We start from the raw sequence: 20,480 nt of genomic DNA, 5'->3' as shown, positions 1-20,480 counted from the left end.
CAGAGTAGTTTATGGATTAAAATAAATGCAAATATATTTAACATTGTCATTGGGAAGCAACATTTCCCACAGTGTTTCTGTACCAACAGAAAGCAAGTCCACAGAACATCAAGTTTAATTTCTAGTATCTAGAAATCTGTCCAACACAACTACGTCACTGTTTATCAATTCTAAATTGAAAACTGGAGCACTGACGCCCATGAGAAAGTGTGACCAAAGCTAGCGGAAATACACAGAACGGTGCACCGCGGCAGCACGGGGGTCTGCCAGGTGTCTTCCATCAGGGGGAAAAAGTCTCAAGGAAAGAAAACCATTCCCAAAGTAGCTCACTCAGGAAGAATATTCTCCTTCTCTGAAGGCTCAACAATTCTCAAACAGCAGTCAGCAAACTCAACAAATATCGGCTCCTGCATGTACTTCTTCATGAGGGAGCTTTTATCTTCTGCTTGATCAACTGTCAGTAGCAGCTGTCTGAGATGTGGATTCAGAAGCAAGCCTCTCAGCTCCTCCGATTCCCCTTTAAAAAAAATAAAAAGGAAAAAGATAATCAGTACTAATCTTGCAGAGTTACAGAGTGGTTGACGCTGCCCTTATTTTGCAAAGAAACTTTCAGAGCCATAGCAAAAGGCCAGGTATCTGACACGTAAAGCTCTACGGCCTTGCAATGAGGTGCACGACGGGGCCAGAGCGCAGAGCTCCGTGAGATTCCCGGGGCTGAGGGCCTGCCCCTCCGCCCCACCCCCCCCCCTCAACCCCCCCCACCCCTCTCACCCCCCCCCAGCTGGCTTCAGACCTCTCCAGGTTACCTAAAAGCTTGAGTTTGTGCAGCGGGACACGGTCCTGCTCATCATCTTCTGCCAGGATGTCCTCCACCGACCAGGGGCTGCCTGCGGGCGGGGAGAGCAAGGCTGAGGGGGGAGCCCGGGCTAAGGGGGGGGGGTGCTGGGGACGGCCGGGCTCCTGGGGGGGCCGTGGCCGCCCCCCGCCTGTCCCACCTACCTGCACGCTGCTCGGCGCGGCTGGGCCCGCCGGGGAAGGCCTGTCCGGGCGCCGGCCGCTCCCGCTTGGGCTCCGGCCGGCATCGCTCTGCGGGAGAACGGCGTTAGCAGCGGAATGGGCCCCCCGACCCCCCCCGCCCCTCCATTCCCCCCCCCCGCCCGACGGGCACTCACCCTTGTGGTTCCTGCAGCACGGCACGGAGCAGCTGTGGGGCGAGAGTCGCGGTAAGGGCGGGGGCCGCTCCCCTCACCAAGCAAGGCCACGCCGCCCCCCCCGCTGCCTGCCCGCCCCCCCCTCCGCCCCCCGCACCGAGCAAGCCCACGCCGCCCCTCCCGCCTGCCCGACGCCCCCCGCCCCCTGCCCGGCCCTGCTCTCACTAGGCGGCGGCGCAGCGCGGGCAGCGGTACTTGGCGGCGCCGGCCGCTCCGCAGACGGTGCAGGGCCGCGGTGCCCGCATGGCACCCGCCACCGCGCCAGGTCCGGCCAGCGGAGCGCCGAGCGCCTCCACCCAGGCTGGCTAATCCACCGCCGAGAGCGGGGCCCCGCCGAGCGCTTCCACGCAGGCTGGCTAATCCACCGCCGAAAGCGGGCCCCACCGCCCGGGGCTATTACACACACACGCATATACCCTTATATATCGCCTCTTGATGGGGGTCTGGCTGGATTCCAGCTGTCACCTTGCTTTTGAAATGGCAATCTGCGATAGACAGCGCTGCATACTGTATTCTGATCATGACACATCACTTTGCCCGCGGCGGTATGGAGATTAATAGAACCCAAATAATCTAATAAATAGCACATAACACCCCCTCGGGCTGATCTTTGCCATCTGCCCCGTGGTGAGCTTTGGCTGAATCTCCTGTACAAGCGTAGGCTGGAATCCACCCAGCAGGAGAGAGCTGGTCAGGTTCCAGCCCAGCGCTTCCCGAGGCTGGTGGCACCGGAGTTAATGGAAACACTTACGGTAGCGTTCAGAAGAAAAAATATTGGAGCCAGATTTATCTTGCCTGAGTTACATTATCCATTTAAATAATTAATTTTAATTATGTATCATTTCGTGCCATCCATTTCCTTAAATGTCTGAGTTTTAATTCAGACAAAGGAAATTCTCCCATAGTTCTTCAACGTAAAGTAGATCAGAAAAGGGGTTTTATAGCCATAAACGTAAAGCACTAAGTATCGGGTTTGTTAATGTAATGGCACTTGCCCATCGCTTACATTAGGAGGTGAACCCATTTCTTACACAAACACCCACTATTTTCTCATACCTGCTCAGGAACAGATTGATGGAGTTTTCTTCTTGGTTCTCTTACGCCTTTGAAATGCTGAAACAATGACAACAGAGCAAACAAACCAGGGAAAAAAACCCTGAAAACGCCAACCTGTGCTGCAAGGGCCGATCTGGATTGGGTTGTGTGTGTTTGATGAATGCAAGAACGTTATCACAGCAGGGGTTATCACAGTGATGTACCACTGAGTAGCATTTGAGCATACATTAAAACCAGAAAGATGAAATGTCACCAGGATCTGTTCGGTCAAGGCTCCTAGACTGGTAACCGTGCAAGAGAGAAGACCCCGAAGCACTGAGATTCTTCTAGACATTATCCCTCTGTGACTAAGGATACACATTCATCTCCACTAGGATCCAACAGATCAACTATTCAGTAACCGATTTCTTTTTTTGGGGGGAAGGGGGTAAGACCTTTTCCTTTTACAAAATACTTGGTCTCAACATTTTTATTTTGTTTTGTTTTGTACAGGCAACTTGACTGCAATTCTGACACTGAAGAATTCCAGTGAGATTTTCTCCTAGAACAGCGTAAATATCAGAAGCCATGGACTCAAGCGTGCCTCTATTAATAAGCAGAAATATGAGAAGCGTAGTCACAAATGTCTCATAAAACCATGTAATCCAGCTACGTACTGCAGGTAAAATTACATCAGCAAAACAGTGCTGAGCGCCGCCATTAATAAAGAGATATTCACAGATACGCTTTCACTGATGAAATGAGAAAGTAAAACTACATTTCCCCCCAGACTACTGAAAATTTCCTAGCCACCCAGCTGCCTTCAAGCCCGCACAAATGACAGCAGAGCGGTGGGAGCCTTGGCAGGGCGGCGCGCCCCACAGAAGCCTGCTGCACAACTCGGAGCCAGCACGGCTGACGGACTCGCTTCGGTCGCCGAGCCAAACAGCCTCGCGTTCCCAGCGCCGGGCTGGCCGGAGCCGTCAGGGAAAGCTGCCCCCTGCCCCGGCTGCGCCCCCCGGCCCCCGCCCCGGCGCTGTCCCCCGGCTGGGTGCTGAAGCGCCGGCGCTGTCCCCACCCCGCTCCGACTCCATCGCCCCGTTCTGGGCTCCCCAGTTGCAGCGAGAGGGGGAGCGGCTGGGGAGGGTCTGGGGGGGCTGCGGAGGTGGTGAGGGGCTGGGACATCCCCCGACGAGGCGAGGCTGAGAGCCGGGGCCGTGCCGCCTGCAGAGGGGAGCCATCAACGCGTACAAGAACCTCCAGGGCAGGTGTCAGGAGGACTCTTCTCAGCAGCGCCCAGCCACAGGACAGGGGGCACCGGGCACAAACTGCCGCGCAGGGAGTTCCACACGAACACGAGGGAAAACTTTCCTTTGAGGGTGGCAGGGCGCTGGCACGGGCTGCACAGAGAGGCTGCGGGGTCTCCTTCTCTGGAGACATTGGGAACCCACCCGGACAGGACACTCTGCACCCTGCTCTAGGCGACCCTGCATTAGCAGGGGGGTCTCCAGAGGTCCCTTCCCACCCCCACCGCTCTGCCATTCTGTGACTGGGCCAGGCACAGCAGCAGTCCTGGACCAAGGGCAGGCCCGGCTAGATGTTCGCAATGGTGCAGGCTCGGACACGGTTGGTGGAGAGGCATTGCAGAGCCTTGAGCTTCGCCCCCAGAGTTTTGGCTTTCAGGGTATATATTATGGGGTTTCCCAAACAGTTCATGGTTATCAGCATAGCCGTGCAGTTTCGGAAGATATAGATGCCTGGGTAAAGATCAAGGGGGCACTGATGGTTAGTTGCATCGAATATGACTCCTGCAAAAAAAGGAGCATAGGAGATGAGCGTCAGGAGCCAGATAAAAATACTGGTTCTGGCAACCTGGATTTCAGCCGATTTGTAGGTGCCAGTAGCTTGTCCACATGCCTTCATTCTCAGCTTTCTTTTCCTCAGGATAATAATGATTCTAAGGTAAGTGAACAGAGGTATCACAAAAGCCACCACAACATTGGGAATGGCAATGAAGATAAGGTAGTTGACACAAAATGGACTGTAGAGGACAGAGAGATTTTTTTCCGTATGCAAGCAGTTCCACCCCATCAATGGCAAGCAGCCCAAAAAGAAAGCAAGGACCCAGTTAATTAAAACTGCAGCTATGGAATGCTTTCTAGCAACCCTGAATCTTGTCCTCATGCTTTCAGCCACAGCCAGATAGCGTTCAATTCCAATGCTTACCAAGTTATAGATGGTGGATAAAATAGACACCGTATATAAAGCATAAGGTGCCAGCATATCCTCGGATCCAAAGATTGTAATGTCAGGGTTGGTGATGAACAGCATCGAAATCCAAAAGCCAGAAAAGCTGGTGAAGAGATCAGAAAAAGCCAGATTGCAGAAGAGTATAGAGATAGGCTTGTGCAGGTCCTTCATCGCCATTCTGGTGAAGATGACTGTGCAGTTGAAGATCACAGATGCAACGTTAATGGTCAATTGAGGAATGCCCAATGCAAGTACTAAATAATGGCTCCAAATTTTAGTGTGGTTAGCAGAACAGTTTGGGTAGCCATTCATGGTGGAAAATCCTACTTTCAACTGTTAACAAGGTCTGCTTTACTCATCCCATGTTCCAAAGGAGACCATACGCCTGGAGTGTTACTGCCACTTTGTTCTCCAGGCGAAGAACGAATCCTGATGCACAGCTTCTATTGCCACATCATCATCATGACAGTGGATTAAACATTAACCACTTGTGGTTTTAAATATTTGGGTTACCAGCTCAGGGAATAGCCAATTACCTTTAAGTTGCTAGGATAGCCAAAACTGGAAAATATATTTACCACAAGAGAGATGATCTGCTTAAAGTAACATTTATCAAGAGTAAAATCTGGCCAGTCCTTATGAAAGTGAATGCTCACGTCAGTAGTTTAAAATTCTTTAAGGATATTCTGAAATGGAATGAATGTGAATTCAGCTTTAATACACAAAGAAATTAGATGGATAAAGGATTAGAGAGCCAGAAAATGGAAAGCAGTAATTTTTTGGTTTTGGAGGGGGTCGGATGTGACTGGTGGAACTTAAAGAAGCGCACGACTGTTGTGCCACCAACCTGGGCCCCCATTCAGTGAGGATGTAAGTCCTAATTTCAGATCAGCTCTAGTGACAACACAAACCTAAAGTGCTCGAGATTGAGCAAGATGCAGCAGAACCTAATTGTTCAGTCTCTTGCTTACAACTACAAACTGATGCAGCCAACAGTGGCTGTTTTTCTAAGTGCAGTTAGATCATTATCTACAAACCCCAAACTTGTAAGCAAAACCATATGATGAACCGCAGCACTTAAAAGGGGATCCAAAAAGGTGAGAGTATTTGTCTCCACAGATGCTTTTGTGCTTGGGCTTACAGAAATATCTCTGTGCTGGAGTACTCAGAAGTTGTCAGAATGGACCTGAAATTGTATGGCCTTTCTTTCTCTTGTGTAAATCACAGGTACTGATGCTTTACAAGTTAAAAAAACCCAAACAAACAAACAAACAAAAAAACCACAACAAAAAACAAACCCCAAAACATTAATGAGTTGTTGAATTAACTTAGTTTGCACACAAGGAAGCACAGAATGAAGCACCTTCAGTAGATTAGTTGTATCGGAGACTTAAGATGCCTAAGCAGTTCTGAAAATGCCATTTTTCCCACCTTAATTAACTCTTGGATGAGAATGTAGTTAGAAAATGACAGACCTTCTACTCATACCTTTGTTAGGGGATATTTTGTGCTTGCTTATTTAAAGTTAATTTGCACATTAACAAAGCAACACAATATCATTATATCTTTTCTTTCTCTTTTTAAAGGTAAATGATTTTTGAGAACTGGATTTAAAATACTTGAGACGGAGGAGAAAAGCTCTTTGGCCACCCCTTCAGTGCTGTCGGCAGAGGGCACTGCCGGAACAAACAAAACGCCGCGTAGCACAGCGAGGCGGATGGGGGTTCTAAGCAGAGCGGTTTAGGTGAGCAGTACACCAGCATACCAGTATGCACAGCACCGTGGATATTTTTTCTGCCCAGAAGTGGCTGCATTTGTTTGCCAATGCTGAGTGTGGGTTGCCTGTGCATCACCTCACGTTTCATTCAAAATGCCCACATACAAGAGAAATCTTCAATGTGCTACCTGGCTGCTACCTGCCATCTATCCACAACCGAGCGGCTTGCCTTTAGCAAAATTGTCCAGGTAAAGCCATGTTGCTTATGAATTTATTCTGATTTAATTTCTTTTTCACTGTTAGCCTAACAAAGGATTAATTTGCATTAGAAACAATTTTATACCATGATATTGCAAAGCAGCTCAGCTAAGTTTATGGGCCTTTCACGTTCAGTGCTGACATCTGATCACTATAGCAGCAGCTCTGGCTCTAGAACTGTAAATCTGTGAACTATGTGACAGCTCTGCCAGCATTTACAACGTAAGAAATCTGTGCTAAAGTGTTGAGCTTAAAAAGGAAAATTCCATAGCTTCTTTTTGTCTATTAAAGTTGAAGTGTATGAAAGTATATTCAGGTCAGTGTGCAATTAGTAGTACACAATTATTATATACTAGAAATACTTTATGCAAATAAGTAATAGGTATTTCAGCTGGTCACAAGGAAGTGCAAAGAATGATTATCTAGAAATAAGGGCTGAGAATTGATTATTCAAATCTGCTGATGTATTACTATCCTATAACATTCTTCTAAAAGTGTCATGGATAAACCATTCTTTGTGCTCTCTATAACCCACCTCATACAGACCTGTGAACCCCACCTTTGGTGTGAGGCAGCTGCTGAACAAGGCCTCTGCTATTCCTGTCACCTCGCCCGTGTGGTGACATCAGCACCGCATGGCACCAAGCCCTTTTAATAGCAGCAAGCGTGTTGGCAGGTAACATACAGCACAGGTTACCGTCGGCCAGGAACGGCAGAGGACACCAGGCCAAGCCACCAGCACTCCTGATCTCTTCTGATTGTCTTTTCCACGGCTTTGTGAGCTGAGGGAGAGGGGCTGAGGGCTATGATGAACAACAGGCTACCCACAAAGTAAAACATCTTTAAAAATGTCCTAGTTACTAAGAAGAGTATATCCATAAACTTGGATTGTGAAGTGCCCTACATCTTCCTGAAAATGCTACTAAAATTCCTCTAATTTGAAGATTTGATGTTCAAGCATGAAACACTGAACAATATGAGATCAGAATGTAATTAAAAATAATATCACGTAGTATAAATAGCTTTTCACAAAAGCTTTGTAATCTTATTTCCCTAATATAATTGCATAAAAATTAACATAATGTTGCTAGATTAAAGGAGACAATTTTCTTGTGGAAACTGCTTTTTTTATGGGCTTTAATATACAGAAAACCCCAGATCTCTATATTCCAACTCTCTGTAATAAAGTCTGAGCTCTCAAAACCAGAAGACAAGTAGTTTGAATTCAAAACACTGTGTGAGACAGAAGGCTGCTACATAGCCAGATCTCTATATATAACAATTTCAACTCAAGGGCATTCTTATACTCCCATATTCTGGGAACTTTGCAATCTTTCCTGTACTTACAGTCACAACACACCAGTGAAGAAAGAGCGTTATCTACATTTTACATATGGGAAAAGAACAATCACATTATTTGCTTAAGATTGCACAGAAGTCCAGTACAGGGGGAACTGAATCTAATCTCCTATATCTCAGGCTAACACTTTAAACATTGGCTGTACCTTGCTGTTGGCAAGCCTTTGACTGATATCTATCTAGATTTCACCTTCTGCAACACTTTCTAGTGCTATATTTTTTTAATATATTTCTTTATCTGAATGTCCAATTTGTTCTGATGTTTGCCCTGCATAAGAAATGGCATTATTTTGTACAGAATCTCAAAGTTCAATACTAATTATCCGACGATTATGCCTGTGGAGGAGACAATAATCACTGAACATGTTGGAGATACTGAGAAACAGACGTGAGAAGCTTTGGGCTGGGTTTTTCATGACCATTCATTTCAAGTGGCTGTTGTGGAAAACCTAACCTCACACAACTGAGCCTGCAGTTTCAGAAATGCCCATAACCTGCAGCTCTCAGGCTTCAACAGGGATCTCAAGTGCTCAGCAGCACAACAGGCCCCAGCTCTCACATGCCAAAGTTGATTCCAAAACAGGAAATTAAGTTCAGGAGCTGAGAGTCTTAGTTCTGTGCAGTAACCCTTGGACAACATACACTTTTACCTTAGGGTGATGCAACAGCAATTCTCTATGTCCTTTATGCTAGTAATACACCAAGAAACTGAATTATGTCTGAAACTACAGGAGCTGAAGCTGTCATGAAGATAAGAACCCTATAGTTCAGTTAAGCTACAGATGATTTGGTGTTAACTTTCAGAGTCATGTATGTACACTACACACAGGAGAAAAAACAAGGCACTGAAATTATAAGGGATTTTACTGTTCTGGCTTCTTCCCTGTCACACTCTCCTTGAACTCACGTCCAATTCCTACTCCCATTCTTGAAACACCAGACCTTGTTTGCTGTGAAATGCAGTGGTTCAGCTTTCTCCTCGGCTGCCCCTGCACTCCAGCTATACACTGTACCAAGCTGTGGGCAACACGCAACCTGAGCCAAAAAATGGCAAGCAAAATGCAGCTTGGCTAAGTCTGGAGGAAGACTAATTCCTGCTTGCCATGACTTTCAGCAATGCCTTGAGACAAGAATATCCATCATCTCAGTTTTTCAATGGGCATCATGAAGCCTGCAAATACAGAACATTCAGGAAAGGGAGTAATACAGATAAGGAGCCTATTTATCCAATTTATGCTTTAATTTATGCAGATTAAAGTCTTCCTCTTTGGAGAGGAAGACACAAATGGGATGTATGATCTCCTTCCAAGATTTTTCTGAGATGTTTTCAAAACAGAGTGCTCTGCTCCTCCTCCAACCAATCTCTTTGAGGAATTTTTACCTCACAGGTTTTGAGTTATCTGACGTCCCAGCTATGCTTTCATGGTCCTCACCAGGGCCATAAAGCAAAGACAATCATCAGGCTTGAATCTCTCCGACTGCTATTTAGCATTACCTTGGCTACAAGCCAAAAAATAATGGCAAGGACAGCTTGTTGCAAGAACACCCCCACAAACCAGGCCCTCTCCCCATCTATGCAGAGCCTAAACGCTTCTCTGAGATGCCAGAACTGTTATTTTCACCTCTGAGGGACTTGTATTATGCTCTCTAAAGGGAGACAAACATTGCTAAATACCTGAAACCAAGGCTGAATGGTAAATGAAGCCTTCCACTGATAATTTGTACGTGAAGAAGCCAGAATGCATCTTATCCCTTTAGACATGAAATGGTCCACATAAAGGGCATCTTCCTTCTAAACTACTACAGAGGCACAGTGAGGGCTCTTGTTACAAAAAAGCAATGGTCAGGAACATGTGTGTGTCAAAACCAGGCAAAGCAACTAGGCAGGCTGTAAACACGCAGAGCTAAATATACAGCTTAGAGGCACACGTCCTTCAGAATACGTCTTTGTAATTCTAGGAAATGTTAAGTCGCACACTGCTAGTGTTTCATCACTCACCAAATAAAGACTATTTATGCACATAAAGAATAGCGTTTTACATAAATTCTGGGAAAAGGAGGGAAGTTCAGCTTTACTAATGATGACATCGCATAATACAGGGTCTACTCCTCAGGTACAGCCTAAAATAGCTAGCAGTTAATGCACCAGAGCTGAGCAGAAGGCCAAATCGAGGGCCATTGCAAACGCTTCTAACTATTCCATGGAACTGACCTTGTGTTAGAACAAGGTTCCCAGTAGAGCAGACGCAGGAAGAATCATAGCCAGCTCCCTTTTTAATGGGAAAGATGAAGACTGATTCACCAACAGCTATGAAATTCCGGATTTCCTGTTCAGTGGTGAGGGAACTCTAATGGAGAAAATTACACACACAACTAAATGAAGAAAGTGTGTTCTCTTACTCTGAAGGGTAGGTCTCCCAGTCACCCAGTCACTAATCATGAAATTCATCTGTGTGTTAAGTTCCTTGGAAGTGCTTCCCTCTCCCCCTGCAGGGACAACTCCTCCCAGGTCAGCTGATCTATGAACATGATTTGGACTCAAGTGAGTCTCATCCTCAACAAACCTTAGATCTTCCTTCTAGGAGCAACAACTCAGCCTCCCAGCACAAAAGGCTGTGTCACTGCCTTGACTTCGACTGGGACTCGTGCATTTGTGCCACAGAATCAGGCCCAGCGGGCTGTCATCCCCTCCTGCCTGCAGTGCTGGGACGCGGGGAGCCTGCAGCCGGTCAGCTGGAAGGTTAGGAACAGCTCTGGACTTCCTCCCGTCAGCACATGGTAGGATCATTTGGCTCAGGCACAGGCAAGCTTCATTAGCCGTCACGTCAGCCCCTCCAAGCTTCCCATGAAGCCCTTTCAGTAGCAGCAGGCTAATGTCAGATCTCACGCATTTCAGAAACCAGGCTGGGGGGAACACCTCCAAAATGTTTGCTGCTGTGGCTCTCAAGGCCACCAAATAAGCGCAGTTTTCACTGGTTTTGATATTCCCTCCTGTTCTTACCTATTCTGTAGCTATGGACACAACTGCAATCATTATGTCAGAAAAAGCCTTGAGTTCAGTGATCTGCAAGAGACTCCCTCCTTAACTTCATCTCTTATCTCCTCTGGCCAAGATCCTCCTATGTATTTAGGGTTTAATGTCCAAAGGCCTTTATATAAAACCCACCCACAGTGCAATTCCTTTCAAAAATGTCCCTAGGTGCAAAGATGCCATCAAGACCTGATAATCAAACACCTGTCAGGTAAGTTTTTTTAGAAAAAAAATTGAGATCACATGATGTCTGCCCTGTTCATTTAGGTTACAAACTTTATAAGGAAAGGGAATGTCTTTCCCTGAGTCTGCCTTTGCTTTCTAGCACAAATGAAGAGTTACTTAACATGACTGCAGTGGAATTTATTACCACTTTAATAATGACAAGTTGGAAGGTTTAAAAAGTGGAGAAAATAAAAAGGAAAAAAATCCCCAAACCCAAGAATCCTGAATTTCAAGATCAAAATTTCTAACCCTCAGATTTTTTGGTCTCAAACAGAAGGTTTCTATCAGGCTCTTAGCTTTCAGAGAACTGAATACAAATAGAGCAAAAAGAATTCATCAAAGAGCTTTAGCTCAGCTCCTCTACTGAAGACCATCCCCAGAAAAGAAAGAGAGAAAAGCCTAAGAGTAAAATGTCTCGTAGATGCCATGGGAGGCTGACACCACCTGACACTGCCACATTCACGACCCCCATTCTCTCTACGTGCTCAGCATGCACCTTGCTTAGATAGCTCCACTGAGACAAACTAGGAAGTTAAAAAAAATGCAACAAATTCCCTTATTGTTCTTGTCACTGCAGTAACTATTTATCTTAGCACCATGTGCTAGGCAAATCATCATCTGTTCATGCTTTAATCTACCTAATCCAGGATGGAAAAACACTACCCGGCAAATCTTCATTGTTGGACTGTTATTTATAGCCATCCTTTTTATGAATAAAAGACCTGCTCATAAGTCAGCTGTCAGATTTCCCATTGTTATTACAGGTCCTGATCCTGTGTGCCCCTACTACTCACAGCAGAATGGCCATACTCCTCACCGAGCAGCTCGCAGCTCTTGGTAAGGGCAAGAAGTCCTTTTTGGCTCCTCTTTTTAATTCAGCCCTTGCTGGATGACTAGGCTTGCTCAGTGCAGCCAGCATAATGCCATGCCACTCTGCCCACCCCTTCGTGGAGGAGCACTGGGTCTCCTGCTCTTCTTCTTGCACCCAACCCAGCATGTGGGTTGTACCCCCACAGACAGAGAGGCATTTGGGGAAGGGGAAGAAAAAGTTGCACTCCCCCTTTTGTTTTCCTCAGCAGTATCAAATTCTGACCCCAAATAAAAAGATTAAATCTATAATAGACACTATAGAGCAAAAAGTAATAGTGCTACTTTTCTGTATACACCTTTGTTTGTCGAACACAAAGCCTGAATTGCCACTGAATCAGACACATGGAATTAAAGCATTCAGATAGGAAAGCAAAGGGAGCAGAAAAAATAATTTGCATCTATTATACTGTAGTACTAGAAGCAGGAAAGTTAAGACAAAATACTATTTTTAAAAAAGTACAACATCTCCCCCCCCAAACAAACAAACAAACAAAAAGAAAAGGTGTGCTCTCAGTTAATTCACTAAGTGCAAAAGCATATATGAGTAAGGTGTTGGCGTGCCACCTAATAAACATTTCCTGTTACTGCACGCAGCAGTCCCACTTTCCAGTCTCACAAATCTACTCCAATCCTGAGCAGCTGGTTGGAGGGGTAGGGGTAGGGGGGTGAGGGAGTTCGGGTTTTGTTTGTTTCATTGGGTTTTTTTGAAACAAACCACTAACCTTAAGACACACATGGATCGAATCATGTGGTCTGTCAGGAAAAAAAGCTACCAGTAAATAAAATTGTAGCGTTTTAGTAATAGGTCACTAAACCTGCATAGGTTGCAAAGTATTAGTTACTCACTACAGGCTTAGTGCTAGAAATCCTGATTCCTTTTGTCATTCATTTTTGAGAAATGAATAAATTTAGGCAAATCAGGAGCAGCGTAAATCTGGAGAAATTACAAAGGGGAGGAGTTCACCTTCCTGGTTATGGCTTTCAGGTCTGTCCAGGACTACTTACTCTGGTATAAAACTGAGAGCAGAAATATGATCACATACTAAGAAGTCTAATCAATTCTGGTTTCAACACTGAGCCTATTTAAAATAGATAATGGAATTGCTGTTCCTTGCTCTCTTCTCCCTGTACATTGTCAAGACAGAGGCAGTAGGTAAGTCCTTGCCTGATCTTTCTAACCCCATGTACGAAGGTTACTTTTATTTATATACATATGGTATAGACTCTCTTAATTCTTCTATATGACAAATGGAGAATGCTTTGTTTATTTCTAAGCCTTTTATTATTTATGGTAAAATATCAAGTATAGACTTTTCTAATGAATGAACGAGTGGTTTGGGTTTTTTTTACCTATAGATATTCTAGTTGTCCTCCTGCTCCAAGAAAAATCAATGATGTTTGACTTGATCTTTATAGTTAATTATATATGGAAATGTAAAAGATAGATTCTTTATCTGTAAACTTCTTTAAACTTCAAATAGCTTGTTTTAGTTTCCTACTCATATTGCTTTGCTTTTTGTGATATAAGATGAAATTTTCACGGTTGCCTACTGAGAAAGAAAGAACAATATGTCTTTGCTGCATTAGCCCAGCAGATCCATCTATTTTTGCACTCTGGGCACTATGCACATAAGTACACTATGCACTTACAATGACTAGATTAAATAGCGATCTATAATTAGTATTGAAAAATGCAGAAGGTATTTTTATGCTTCTATTAGATCAGCGATGCTATAACATTGATTAAATCACCTTTTCTATGTAAATATCAGCACGCAGCCTCAAAATTAAAGATAAACACTGCAGTTCTTAAAAGTAATGAAGGGTCTATTGTTTGCACTAAAATAACTAGACTGCACTGAGGGAAAAGAAGAGATACAATATTATCAGAGGTATCAGAGGGAAGCACTGCACCGAGAACCTATTAAAGAGACACACTTTTAAAGCAGATCAAGATTCAGTTGCCAGGCTTAAAGTAACAGAGGTCTGAGGTGCTCAGACAGTGCCTCAGGAGTGCAGCCTGAGCACTGGGGAAATGAGGGGGTGGGGGGGTGGGTTTCCCACATTTTATTTCTCTGCTCTTGATTAATTCTCCATATCAATGACTCAGTAGCTTGCCTTTTCCAGATTCTTACCTGACAGTTCAAATACCTTCCCTCTTCTTTAGTCCGTACTTTAGAGATATTCTCTCTCCAGAGGCTTCCCACATGTGGTACAGGTAAATAGAAACACAAAGAACCTTTGCTCTTCCAAAGTCTACAGCTAGTGTTTGCTTGATATTGATTACTGACTAACGCTTTGCTAAATTTACTGCTCTTTTAAGCGAGTTACTACAGGATCTTGAAAGACTACTTAGAAAACCCTTATGGGCTTTATTAGATTAGCATTAATAATTAGTGCTTTAGTGGATGGAAATAAGATAGGGAACACATATACTGTCTTTTATTGAGGTTTTTTTCCAGCTGTGATTATCTCCAGTTTCTTCCCTGAGTGTAGAGGCAAACTACATAGTCATTAATGCACAAGAAGCTTGCTCTCTCCCCTACCTTCTTTTCTAAACCTTTTCCTGAGGTAGAAACTTCACAGGATACATTATGCTATGCTAAAAGCTAAACATTCCAAGAAACTTCAGCTTTTGAGAATCAGCCTAAATTATATTTTGTTATATTTGGAAAGTATATTTTTTTTAAAAAAATAAGCATTTCATTTTGATCTTACCACTTTTCAGAAGTAGCTTGGGTGATATCCACTGATCAATTCATTTAACATACCTCCACCAGGGCTGTTTTTCTACTCTAGGCAGTGTCATAATTCACCACAGTTAAACAGTCAATATAACTGATTGCTAGCCTTTCAAATTGCTTTCAGCCTTTACTTGTCACAATAACACCTATTTTTAGAAATTATTGCTAGTAGTCCTCACAAGGCTTTATAAAGAAGCAAACTTCATTATCCCCATTCTACAAAAGGGGAACAGAGACACATTGGTGCAGCCACCCGCCCAAACATCAACAGGCACCAGGAAGAGCTTGAATCTCTGTCCAGCATCTCATCCACTAACTTACATGGATCTCAGTTAGCATATTCCATTAATAGCTGCACTTAGGCACCTCTGATGGCTTGCTTGATTCCTTTGGGAGATCAGTGACCCTCTGGTACTTCTATTAGACAGGCAGAAGAGAGGCAAAATGTCTGCAATGTTCCAACAGGAATATTCCAGACCTCTGGGAAGAGAGGTACTCAGTCTAGTGCCGGTCAGAGAACAGTTGCAGAGGGCAGTAACACACATCCATCTAGAAGCTTCATGGTGGGGTTACAGTAAGCTCCAAGTGTTACTGAAAAATAATTTTAACAGGAATGGAATGAACCTCAGCATGTTTTAACCTTTTTCTTTATCACAGACCAGGACTCAGCCATGAGAGGACATTCTTCCACAGTCCATGCTCTAGTGCTCCAAAAGATTGATGCATGATAGAACATGATTCCTCTAATTTTCTATATTTCTACTTACATACTTTTAACTTTCACACACATAAAATTTACATAACCATGCTGACATTGACGTCAGCATTAATTCTCAGTCTGATGTTTCCTCGGGGCCATTCAAATACAAAGTAAAAATGGTATCTCTATAAGCAGCATTAAAAAAGGTGCTGTAACTTTTTCCATTTCCAGTTCTAATGGTATAGATTGCATACATATTTATAATTGTATTTCAAATCCATTTTAGGGTTGGCAAAATTGGGATGCTGATGCATTTAGATGCACTCTGGGATGAAAATTTTCATTTTCAGTTGTTTAAGAAAGAAGAGTAACTGCAGCGTAAGACTTGTAACACAGAAAAGGCAATAAACCACAGCTGCTTTAGGCAGTAATCCATAGGTGTTTTAGGAGGTATGGACTGCCTGAATTTCTCCCTCTCCACCCACCTAATCCAACACATGATTAAATATAGTTGACAAGCTATCACTGACATTATCTGAAAGTAATTACCTTGACAATCTCAGTGCAGACAGAGTCTTGATCTCAAGTTATGATCTTTATGCAGGATACATTGCTTAGGGCTTCCTTCTCTTTCTTCCTTGTAATCATTCAAGCAGCCAAAATAAATTTAAAGGCTTCTCTGGTTCTGCCTACCATCATCCATACATATCAGTGTATGGCATCAGTGCCAGATCCACCGTATGCAAGAAGAAACAAGAGCTCACATTTGTCAGGTTGCTGAGTGTGCACTGAGAGCAAGCGATACCCGCTGATACTGCTCTGTGCTCTCCCCTCTCCATACAGCGACATAAACTGCTTCAGCAGCAGAGAATTTTCTAGCTTTATCATCTGTGCTGAACCAGTAGCAGCATTTAGCACTTAATAGCTTTGAAACTCTGAAAATTTTTTACTAATAAACTTTCCATTAAATGTGGATCCTGCAATTAAATTTTAGCAAATGAACCCTATAAGAGGGGCTGTCATGGCGAACAGAAGATTAGCCGTTGTCATATTCACTGTCATACTTGGCTTGCAATTGGAGGAGGTTTATGGCCGAGAGAAGAATGGACACAGACTGCTTGGCCAGGATATCTAAGGATGCAGATCCTGTAATCTCAGAGTACACTTATTTCCTTCCATAGTTTATGATAAAGGCACAAAGTGGTAAGGCGTTGTAACGATTTTATTCTCACTTGCTCTTTGACACCAAAATTCAGTAAAAGACAGAAAAGTGCTTGTGGCAGAGCAGCAGGTGACACAGTAGAGGTAGAGAGCAGCTCTTCACTTAGCTCTAACAATCTATTTCATTCTGGGGGACAGAGAACCAAGCCCACTGGGCAAAGAAACAAAATCGTGTATCACTGGAATACTCTCGAAAAGCAGCTACAAGACGGTATTAGTCATATATGGAATGAACTTTGAAATGTTTTTCACTTCCTACATTTCTATAGCCTGCCAGGTGTGGCATTCAGGTATATCTGTGTTGCGTAAAAGGACAAATTTGTGTCAGACCAGGAATGTTTTGGTTCTCTTCACATTAGTCTATGTGCCAAGGTTATTCAAGAGCATGTACTGTGCAGGCACATCCCTCTGCAAATCCTGACTTCCTCTTAAAGAGTTACACTTGTAAGCATTATAAGATCACCTTTGCTGTCTCCATCATATATCAACCCAACAACTGCCCCTCATCCCCATGCATGACTTCTGAACTGCTGAAGAGTGATTGCATATAGCATGCTTTAATTTTTTTAGGCATTTATCTATGCAGTGCCTAGGGCAGCATACATCCATGTGATGTAGGCATTGAGGTTCTTGGGCAGGCAATTTTTTTACTAGGCTGATGCATCCAAGGGCATCACAGCTGCAAGTTCAAAAATCATTGCTCACTAGTTTGCAGCCTGTTTCTGGTGACATGCAATGAGTGGGCAATTTTCCATGCACACAGTGGACCCAATCACATTATTAATGCTCCATTTAAGGATCAGCCTGACTAGCGTGAGTACACCACATTGTCATCAATTTGTATTAACTCACTGTTTAGCTGACTCCGTGCAGAACTGCAATGTGCTGCATCACCTAGCTCTCCTCCAGCATCCAAGTCAGGGTGCCTTTCCTGCTGCTCTTCGCTTCAGCTGTGGGGGAAGGAAAGGAATATGGTATAAGCCATACATAGGAGCCATATGCAGGTAACAAGTGACATTAATTCAGCCTAAGAATTGCTTTCCTTTCTCCTATAGCAAAAGCTATCAGCATAAGAATTGGAATATCCTTTATATATTGCAGGGAATAACCCTGCAAGTTGGGCACTGTGATACTTAAGAAAACTGGAGTCGTGGTTTCTCCTAGCACTCACATTTAGATTTTGAAGACTGGAAGCTGAAAAGCACTTTCAGAGACAGGTGCTGCTGTGAAATACCTTTCTCTTAGCTGCCTAAATAATCAGCACAGACCTTTCGGTTTTGAAGACATGCTGCAAGGTCCAGTTCTTCAGCTAGGTATCTGTCTCCATGTGAACAGGTTTTTTTCCCCTGTTTGTGGCATCGCAGGAGATGCTCTGTTATGTTGCAGGATTTATCTAATGGCCTGTTATTAGCTTTTTAGTCATGTTTGTAGCCATAGGATTAATTGTCATAAACCCAGCACAAAAGACTAAAAAATGACAGTAAAGCCACAAAGTAGTTTGTTTGAATTAAATTTAAAAAATACTAAACCAAGGATTTCTGAATTTTATTTGATGCTGCCTCTGTTGTAAACAAAGCAAACCAAAATACCCCACACAAATCACCTTAGCCCTGGATACTCATTTTTTGTTAAAGGCCAGCTTCCTTCTTTGATACAGCAAATTTATGAGGACACATATATATGACAGAGGCTGTAACAGTGTCACAGGTCACAGCTAAAAACATTTTTCCTCACTCTCTGACACAGAGGAAGTATCTTACAAGTGTCTATAAGGCATATCTAGGATCTTCCAATCACTTTGGATTTTTTCTTTAGTTTATATGTGTTACAAACAAAGACCTCATTGAGCATATGATTTATGTATACATGTGCAAATTATAAACACTGTGCTCAAATCAGATGTGTTTACTTGTAATGCTTCACTACTATAGGAAAACTTATTTTCAAGGCTAGCTCACCATAGTTTCTTGGAATGTACATACATGCAGATGTGTGCAATTATGAAAAATAAAATTTCCAGGTAAAAGTGAATAGCAAAGAGATGAATGATGGCAAACATTTGTTTTTACATGGTTAGTGATACACAAATCTAAAAGTAAACATTTGGAACTGATTTTGCCTGTCAAAGTAGTTGATCAGGACTTCCTGAGGGTGTGTAATACTTAAGAATGTATAAATAGACTTACATATATCTGCTCAGTTTGTGTTCAGCTATCTCATTAATTAGAAAGACAGACTTAGATTTCACTTACTTTTAAGTTGCTTTGTCTTTTGTACTAAAGATAATAAGGTTCACAAAGCAAGTTAAAAATAGAACAAGCTCAACACTAACCAAAGCTAAAAATATACCACATGCAAAACTAGTTTTTGCCCAGCCTTCACCCCGCTGCAAAGCCAGCGGTTACAACAGATTTTAGGGATGGATTTGAAACTAGTAGACAATAGAGCAGTGATGAGAACTCTGACATTCAGGGCAGCCTGGGCTTTCTGAAAAGCACCAGTGCAGTGGGAGCGCTATCAGCTGCGTGTCTCAGAAAACAACGAATTGTCAGCGAGGACATGGCTGAAAGAGGGTGACAAGACATCTACAGGGACAAACAAAGGAGTCAGTCAGTGAAAGAGAGAGAAGGGATTTTAACTAAAAAGCAACAGAGGATATTCTTACTGTCTCAGTGCTTCAGGCTGTCAGTGGCATAAAGGTCATTCACACTTCAAAAGATTAAATATAGTTAATAAAAATAGCTAACCGTCAACAGATAGAATTAATTCCAGCCACTTTATCCAGGACAAAACCTGTTTTAGTAACTCTTTTGTGCAGATGGGCAAATTAGAAGAGCAATTTTCAGCTAGCCTGGATACCAGTTGTCTCATGGCACTGAGTCAGAGGAGATGCGGGCTTCCAAGCAGCAACTCAGCAGGTCCAAGTAGGGCAGTAAGCAGGGAACAAGTAGGACAAAGTAGATTTAGGAACCTTTATGGAATTCAGGCAATCTGACCATGGTCCAAAGAGCTTAAGGGTCTTTTCCTAGATCACACAATAGCACACTGGCAAACTGCTAACGCCCTGGCTTCCAGCCAGAAGCACTGTCCTCTGTCTGGCTGCGTAAGTGAACAGGAGAGTGAGTTCTCAACCGAAGGAATTTTTTGCCTCAAGTTTCCAAGTTAGGCTTGATAGCTAAAACAATTGAAAACATTTACAATAAAATGAAAACAATACGTAATTGTATTGTTTTCCAGCTATTCTGGTGCCAAGAAACAGCTTTGGTCAGGAAACCAGTTGTAAATTTGACAAGGAAGAAACAGAGATAAGTGGGACTGCTCACTTGCCAAGAGAGACTCCCTAAACCGAACTGTCGTGAACTTTGTGAAGGAAGAGGAGGCCTTCAGCCTGGTTCAGGCTACTCTAAATTCAAACCCAGTAAAGTCAAGGTGACACTATAATATGGTGCATCGCCACTCAAATCAAGAATCCATAATACAACGTAAGGGCCAGATATAGTTGATGATACAGCAATTGTAAATCCAGGTGTATATGTGTACTGAATGCATATGTATACTGAATTATATTGCTTCCAGTTGTGACAGGAATGCAGATGTCTCTCTTTAATGCCAACTAGGCGAGGAGCTTTTGGGAATCCTGGCTGGCATCTAACACCATCCTGAGTGAGGTGTGAACGCTCACGGCTCAACTCACGTGTACCAGCAAGGTAGGGGAGTAGCTATGCAGCCCTCCAGGGCAGCTCATATCACACCAATGGTTTCAGCACATCAGCTACAAAAACAAATAAAAACCCCAGAACACCAAAAAACCCACTTTCTGCTGCATTTTTCTGGGCAATAAAACAAATTACAGGAAAGA

General features: G+C 43.5%; 3 protein-coding genes across 4 annotated transcripts in view; 1 reads left to right on the top strand and 2 right to left on the bottom strand.

The window, feature by feature from the left end:
- Nucleotides 1-8: 8 nt before the first annotated feature.
- On the bottom strand, nt 9-1,591 carry ZNHIT3 (zinc finger HIT-type containing 3). Its single transcript, XM_080384576.1, has 5 exons — nt 1,377-1,591; nt 1,173-1,204; nt 1,000-1,086; nt 807-887; nt 9-517 (listed from the first exon to the last, which is right to left on the bottom strand). The coding sequence occupies exons 1-5, from the start codon at nt 1,454-1,456 to the stop codon at nt 327-329; spliced, it is 471 nt and encodes a 156-aa protein (XP_080240702.1). The 5' UTR covers nt 1,457-1,591; the 3' UTR covers nt 9-326.
- A 138-nt stretch (nt 1,592-1,729) lies between these two features.
- Nucleotides 1,730-4,817, bottom strand: LOC308062579 (lysophosphatidic acid receptor 1-like). The gene has a single exon (XM_080384276.1). The coding sequence runs from the start codon at nt 4,806-4,808 to the stop codon at nt 3,840-3,842; it is 969 nt and encodes a 322-aa protein (XP_080240402.1). The 5' UTR covers nt 4,809-4,817; the 3' UTR covers nt 1,730-3,839.
- Nucleotides 4,818-12,999: 8,182 nt separating this feature from the next.
- CA4 (carbonic anhydrase 4) overlaps nt 13,000-20,480 on the top strand; it is a 38,122-nt gene continuing 30,641 nt past the window's right edge. For both annotated transcript variants that reach the window (XM_080384224.1, XM_080384223.1), the window contains exon 1: nt 13,000-13,109. In XM_080384224.1, coding sequence (XP_080240350.1) covers nt 13,052-13,109 — 58 coding nt within the window. In that variant the 5' untranslated portion in view covers nt 13,000-13,051. The remainder of the gene's footprint in view (nt 13,110-20,480) is intronic.

Source organism: Falco punctatus, assembly GCF_963210335.1.
Source record: "Falco punctatus genome assembly, chromosome: 1".
Lineage (NCBI taxonomy): Eukaryota > Metazoa > Chordata > Aves > Falconiformes > Falconidae > Falco > Falco punctatus.
The sequence above is the reverse complement of the archived record's forward strand: the minus strand, read 5'-3'. Positions and strand labels throughout refer to the sequence as shown.

Excerpts from the sequence above, each read along its gene's own strand:
- LOC308062579 (XM_080384276.1), bottom strand. The coding sequence starts at position 4,808 with ATGAATGGCTACCCAAACTGTTCTGCTAACCACACTAAAATTTGGAGC.
- ZNHIT3 (XM_080384576.1), bottom strand. The coding sequence starts at position 1,456 with ATGCGGGCACCGCGGCCCTGCACCGTCTGCGGAGCGGCCGGCGCCGCC. Across the intron at positions 1,205-1,376 it reads CCGCGCTGCGCCGCCGCCTA|CTGCTCCGTGCCGTGCTGCA; the intron begins GTGAGAGCAGGG and ends CTCGCCCCACAG. Across the intron at positions 888-999 it reads CCGCGCCGAGCAGCGTGCAG|GCAGCCCCTGGTCGGTGGAG; the intron begins GTAGGTGGGACA and ends CCCCGCCCGCAG.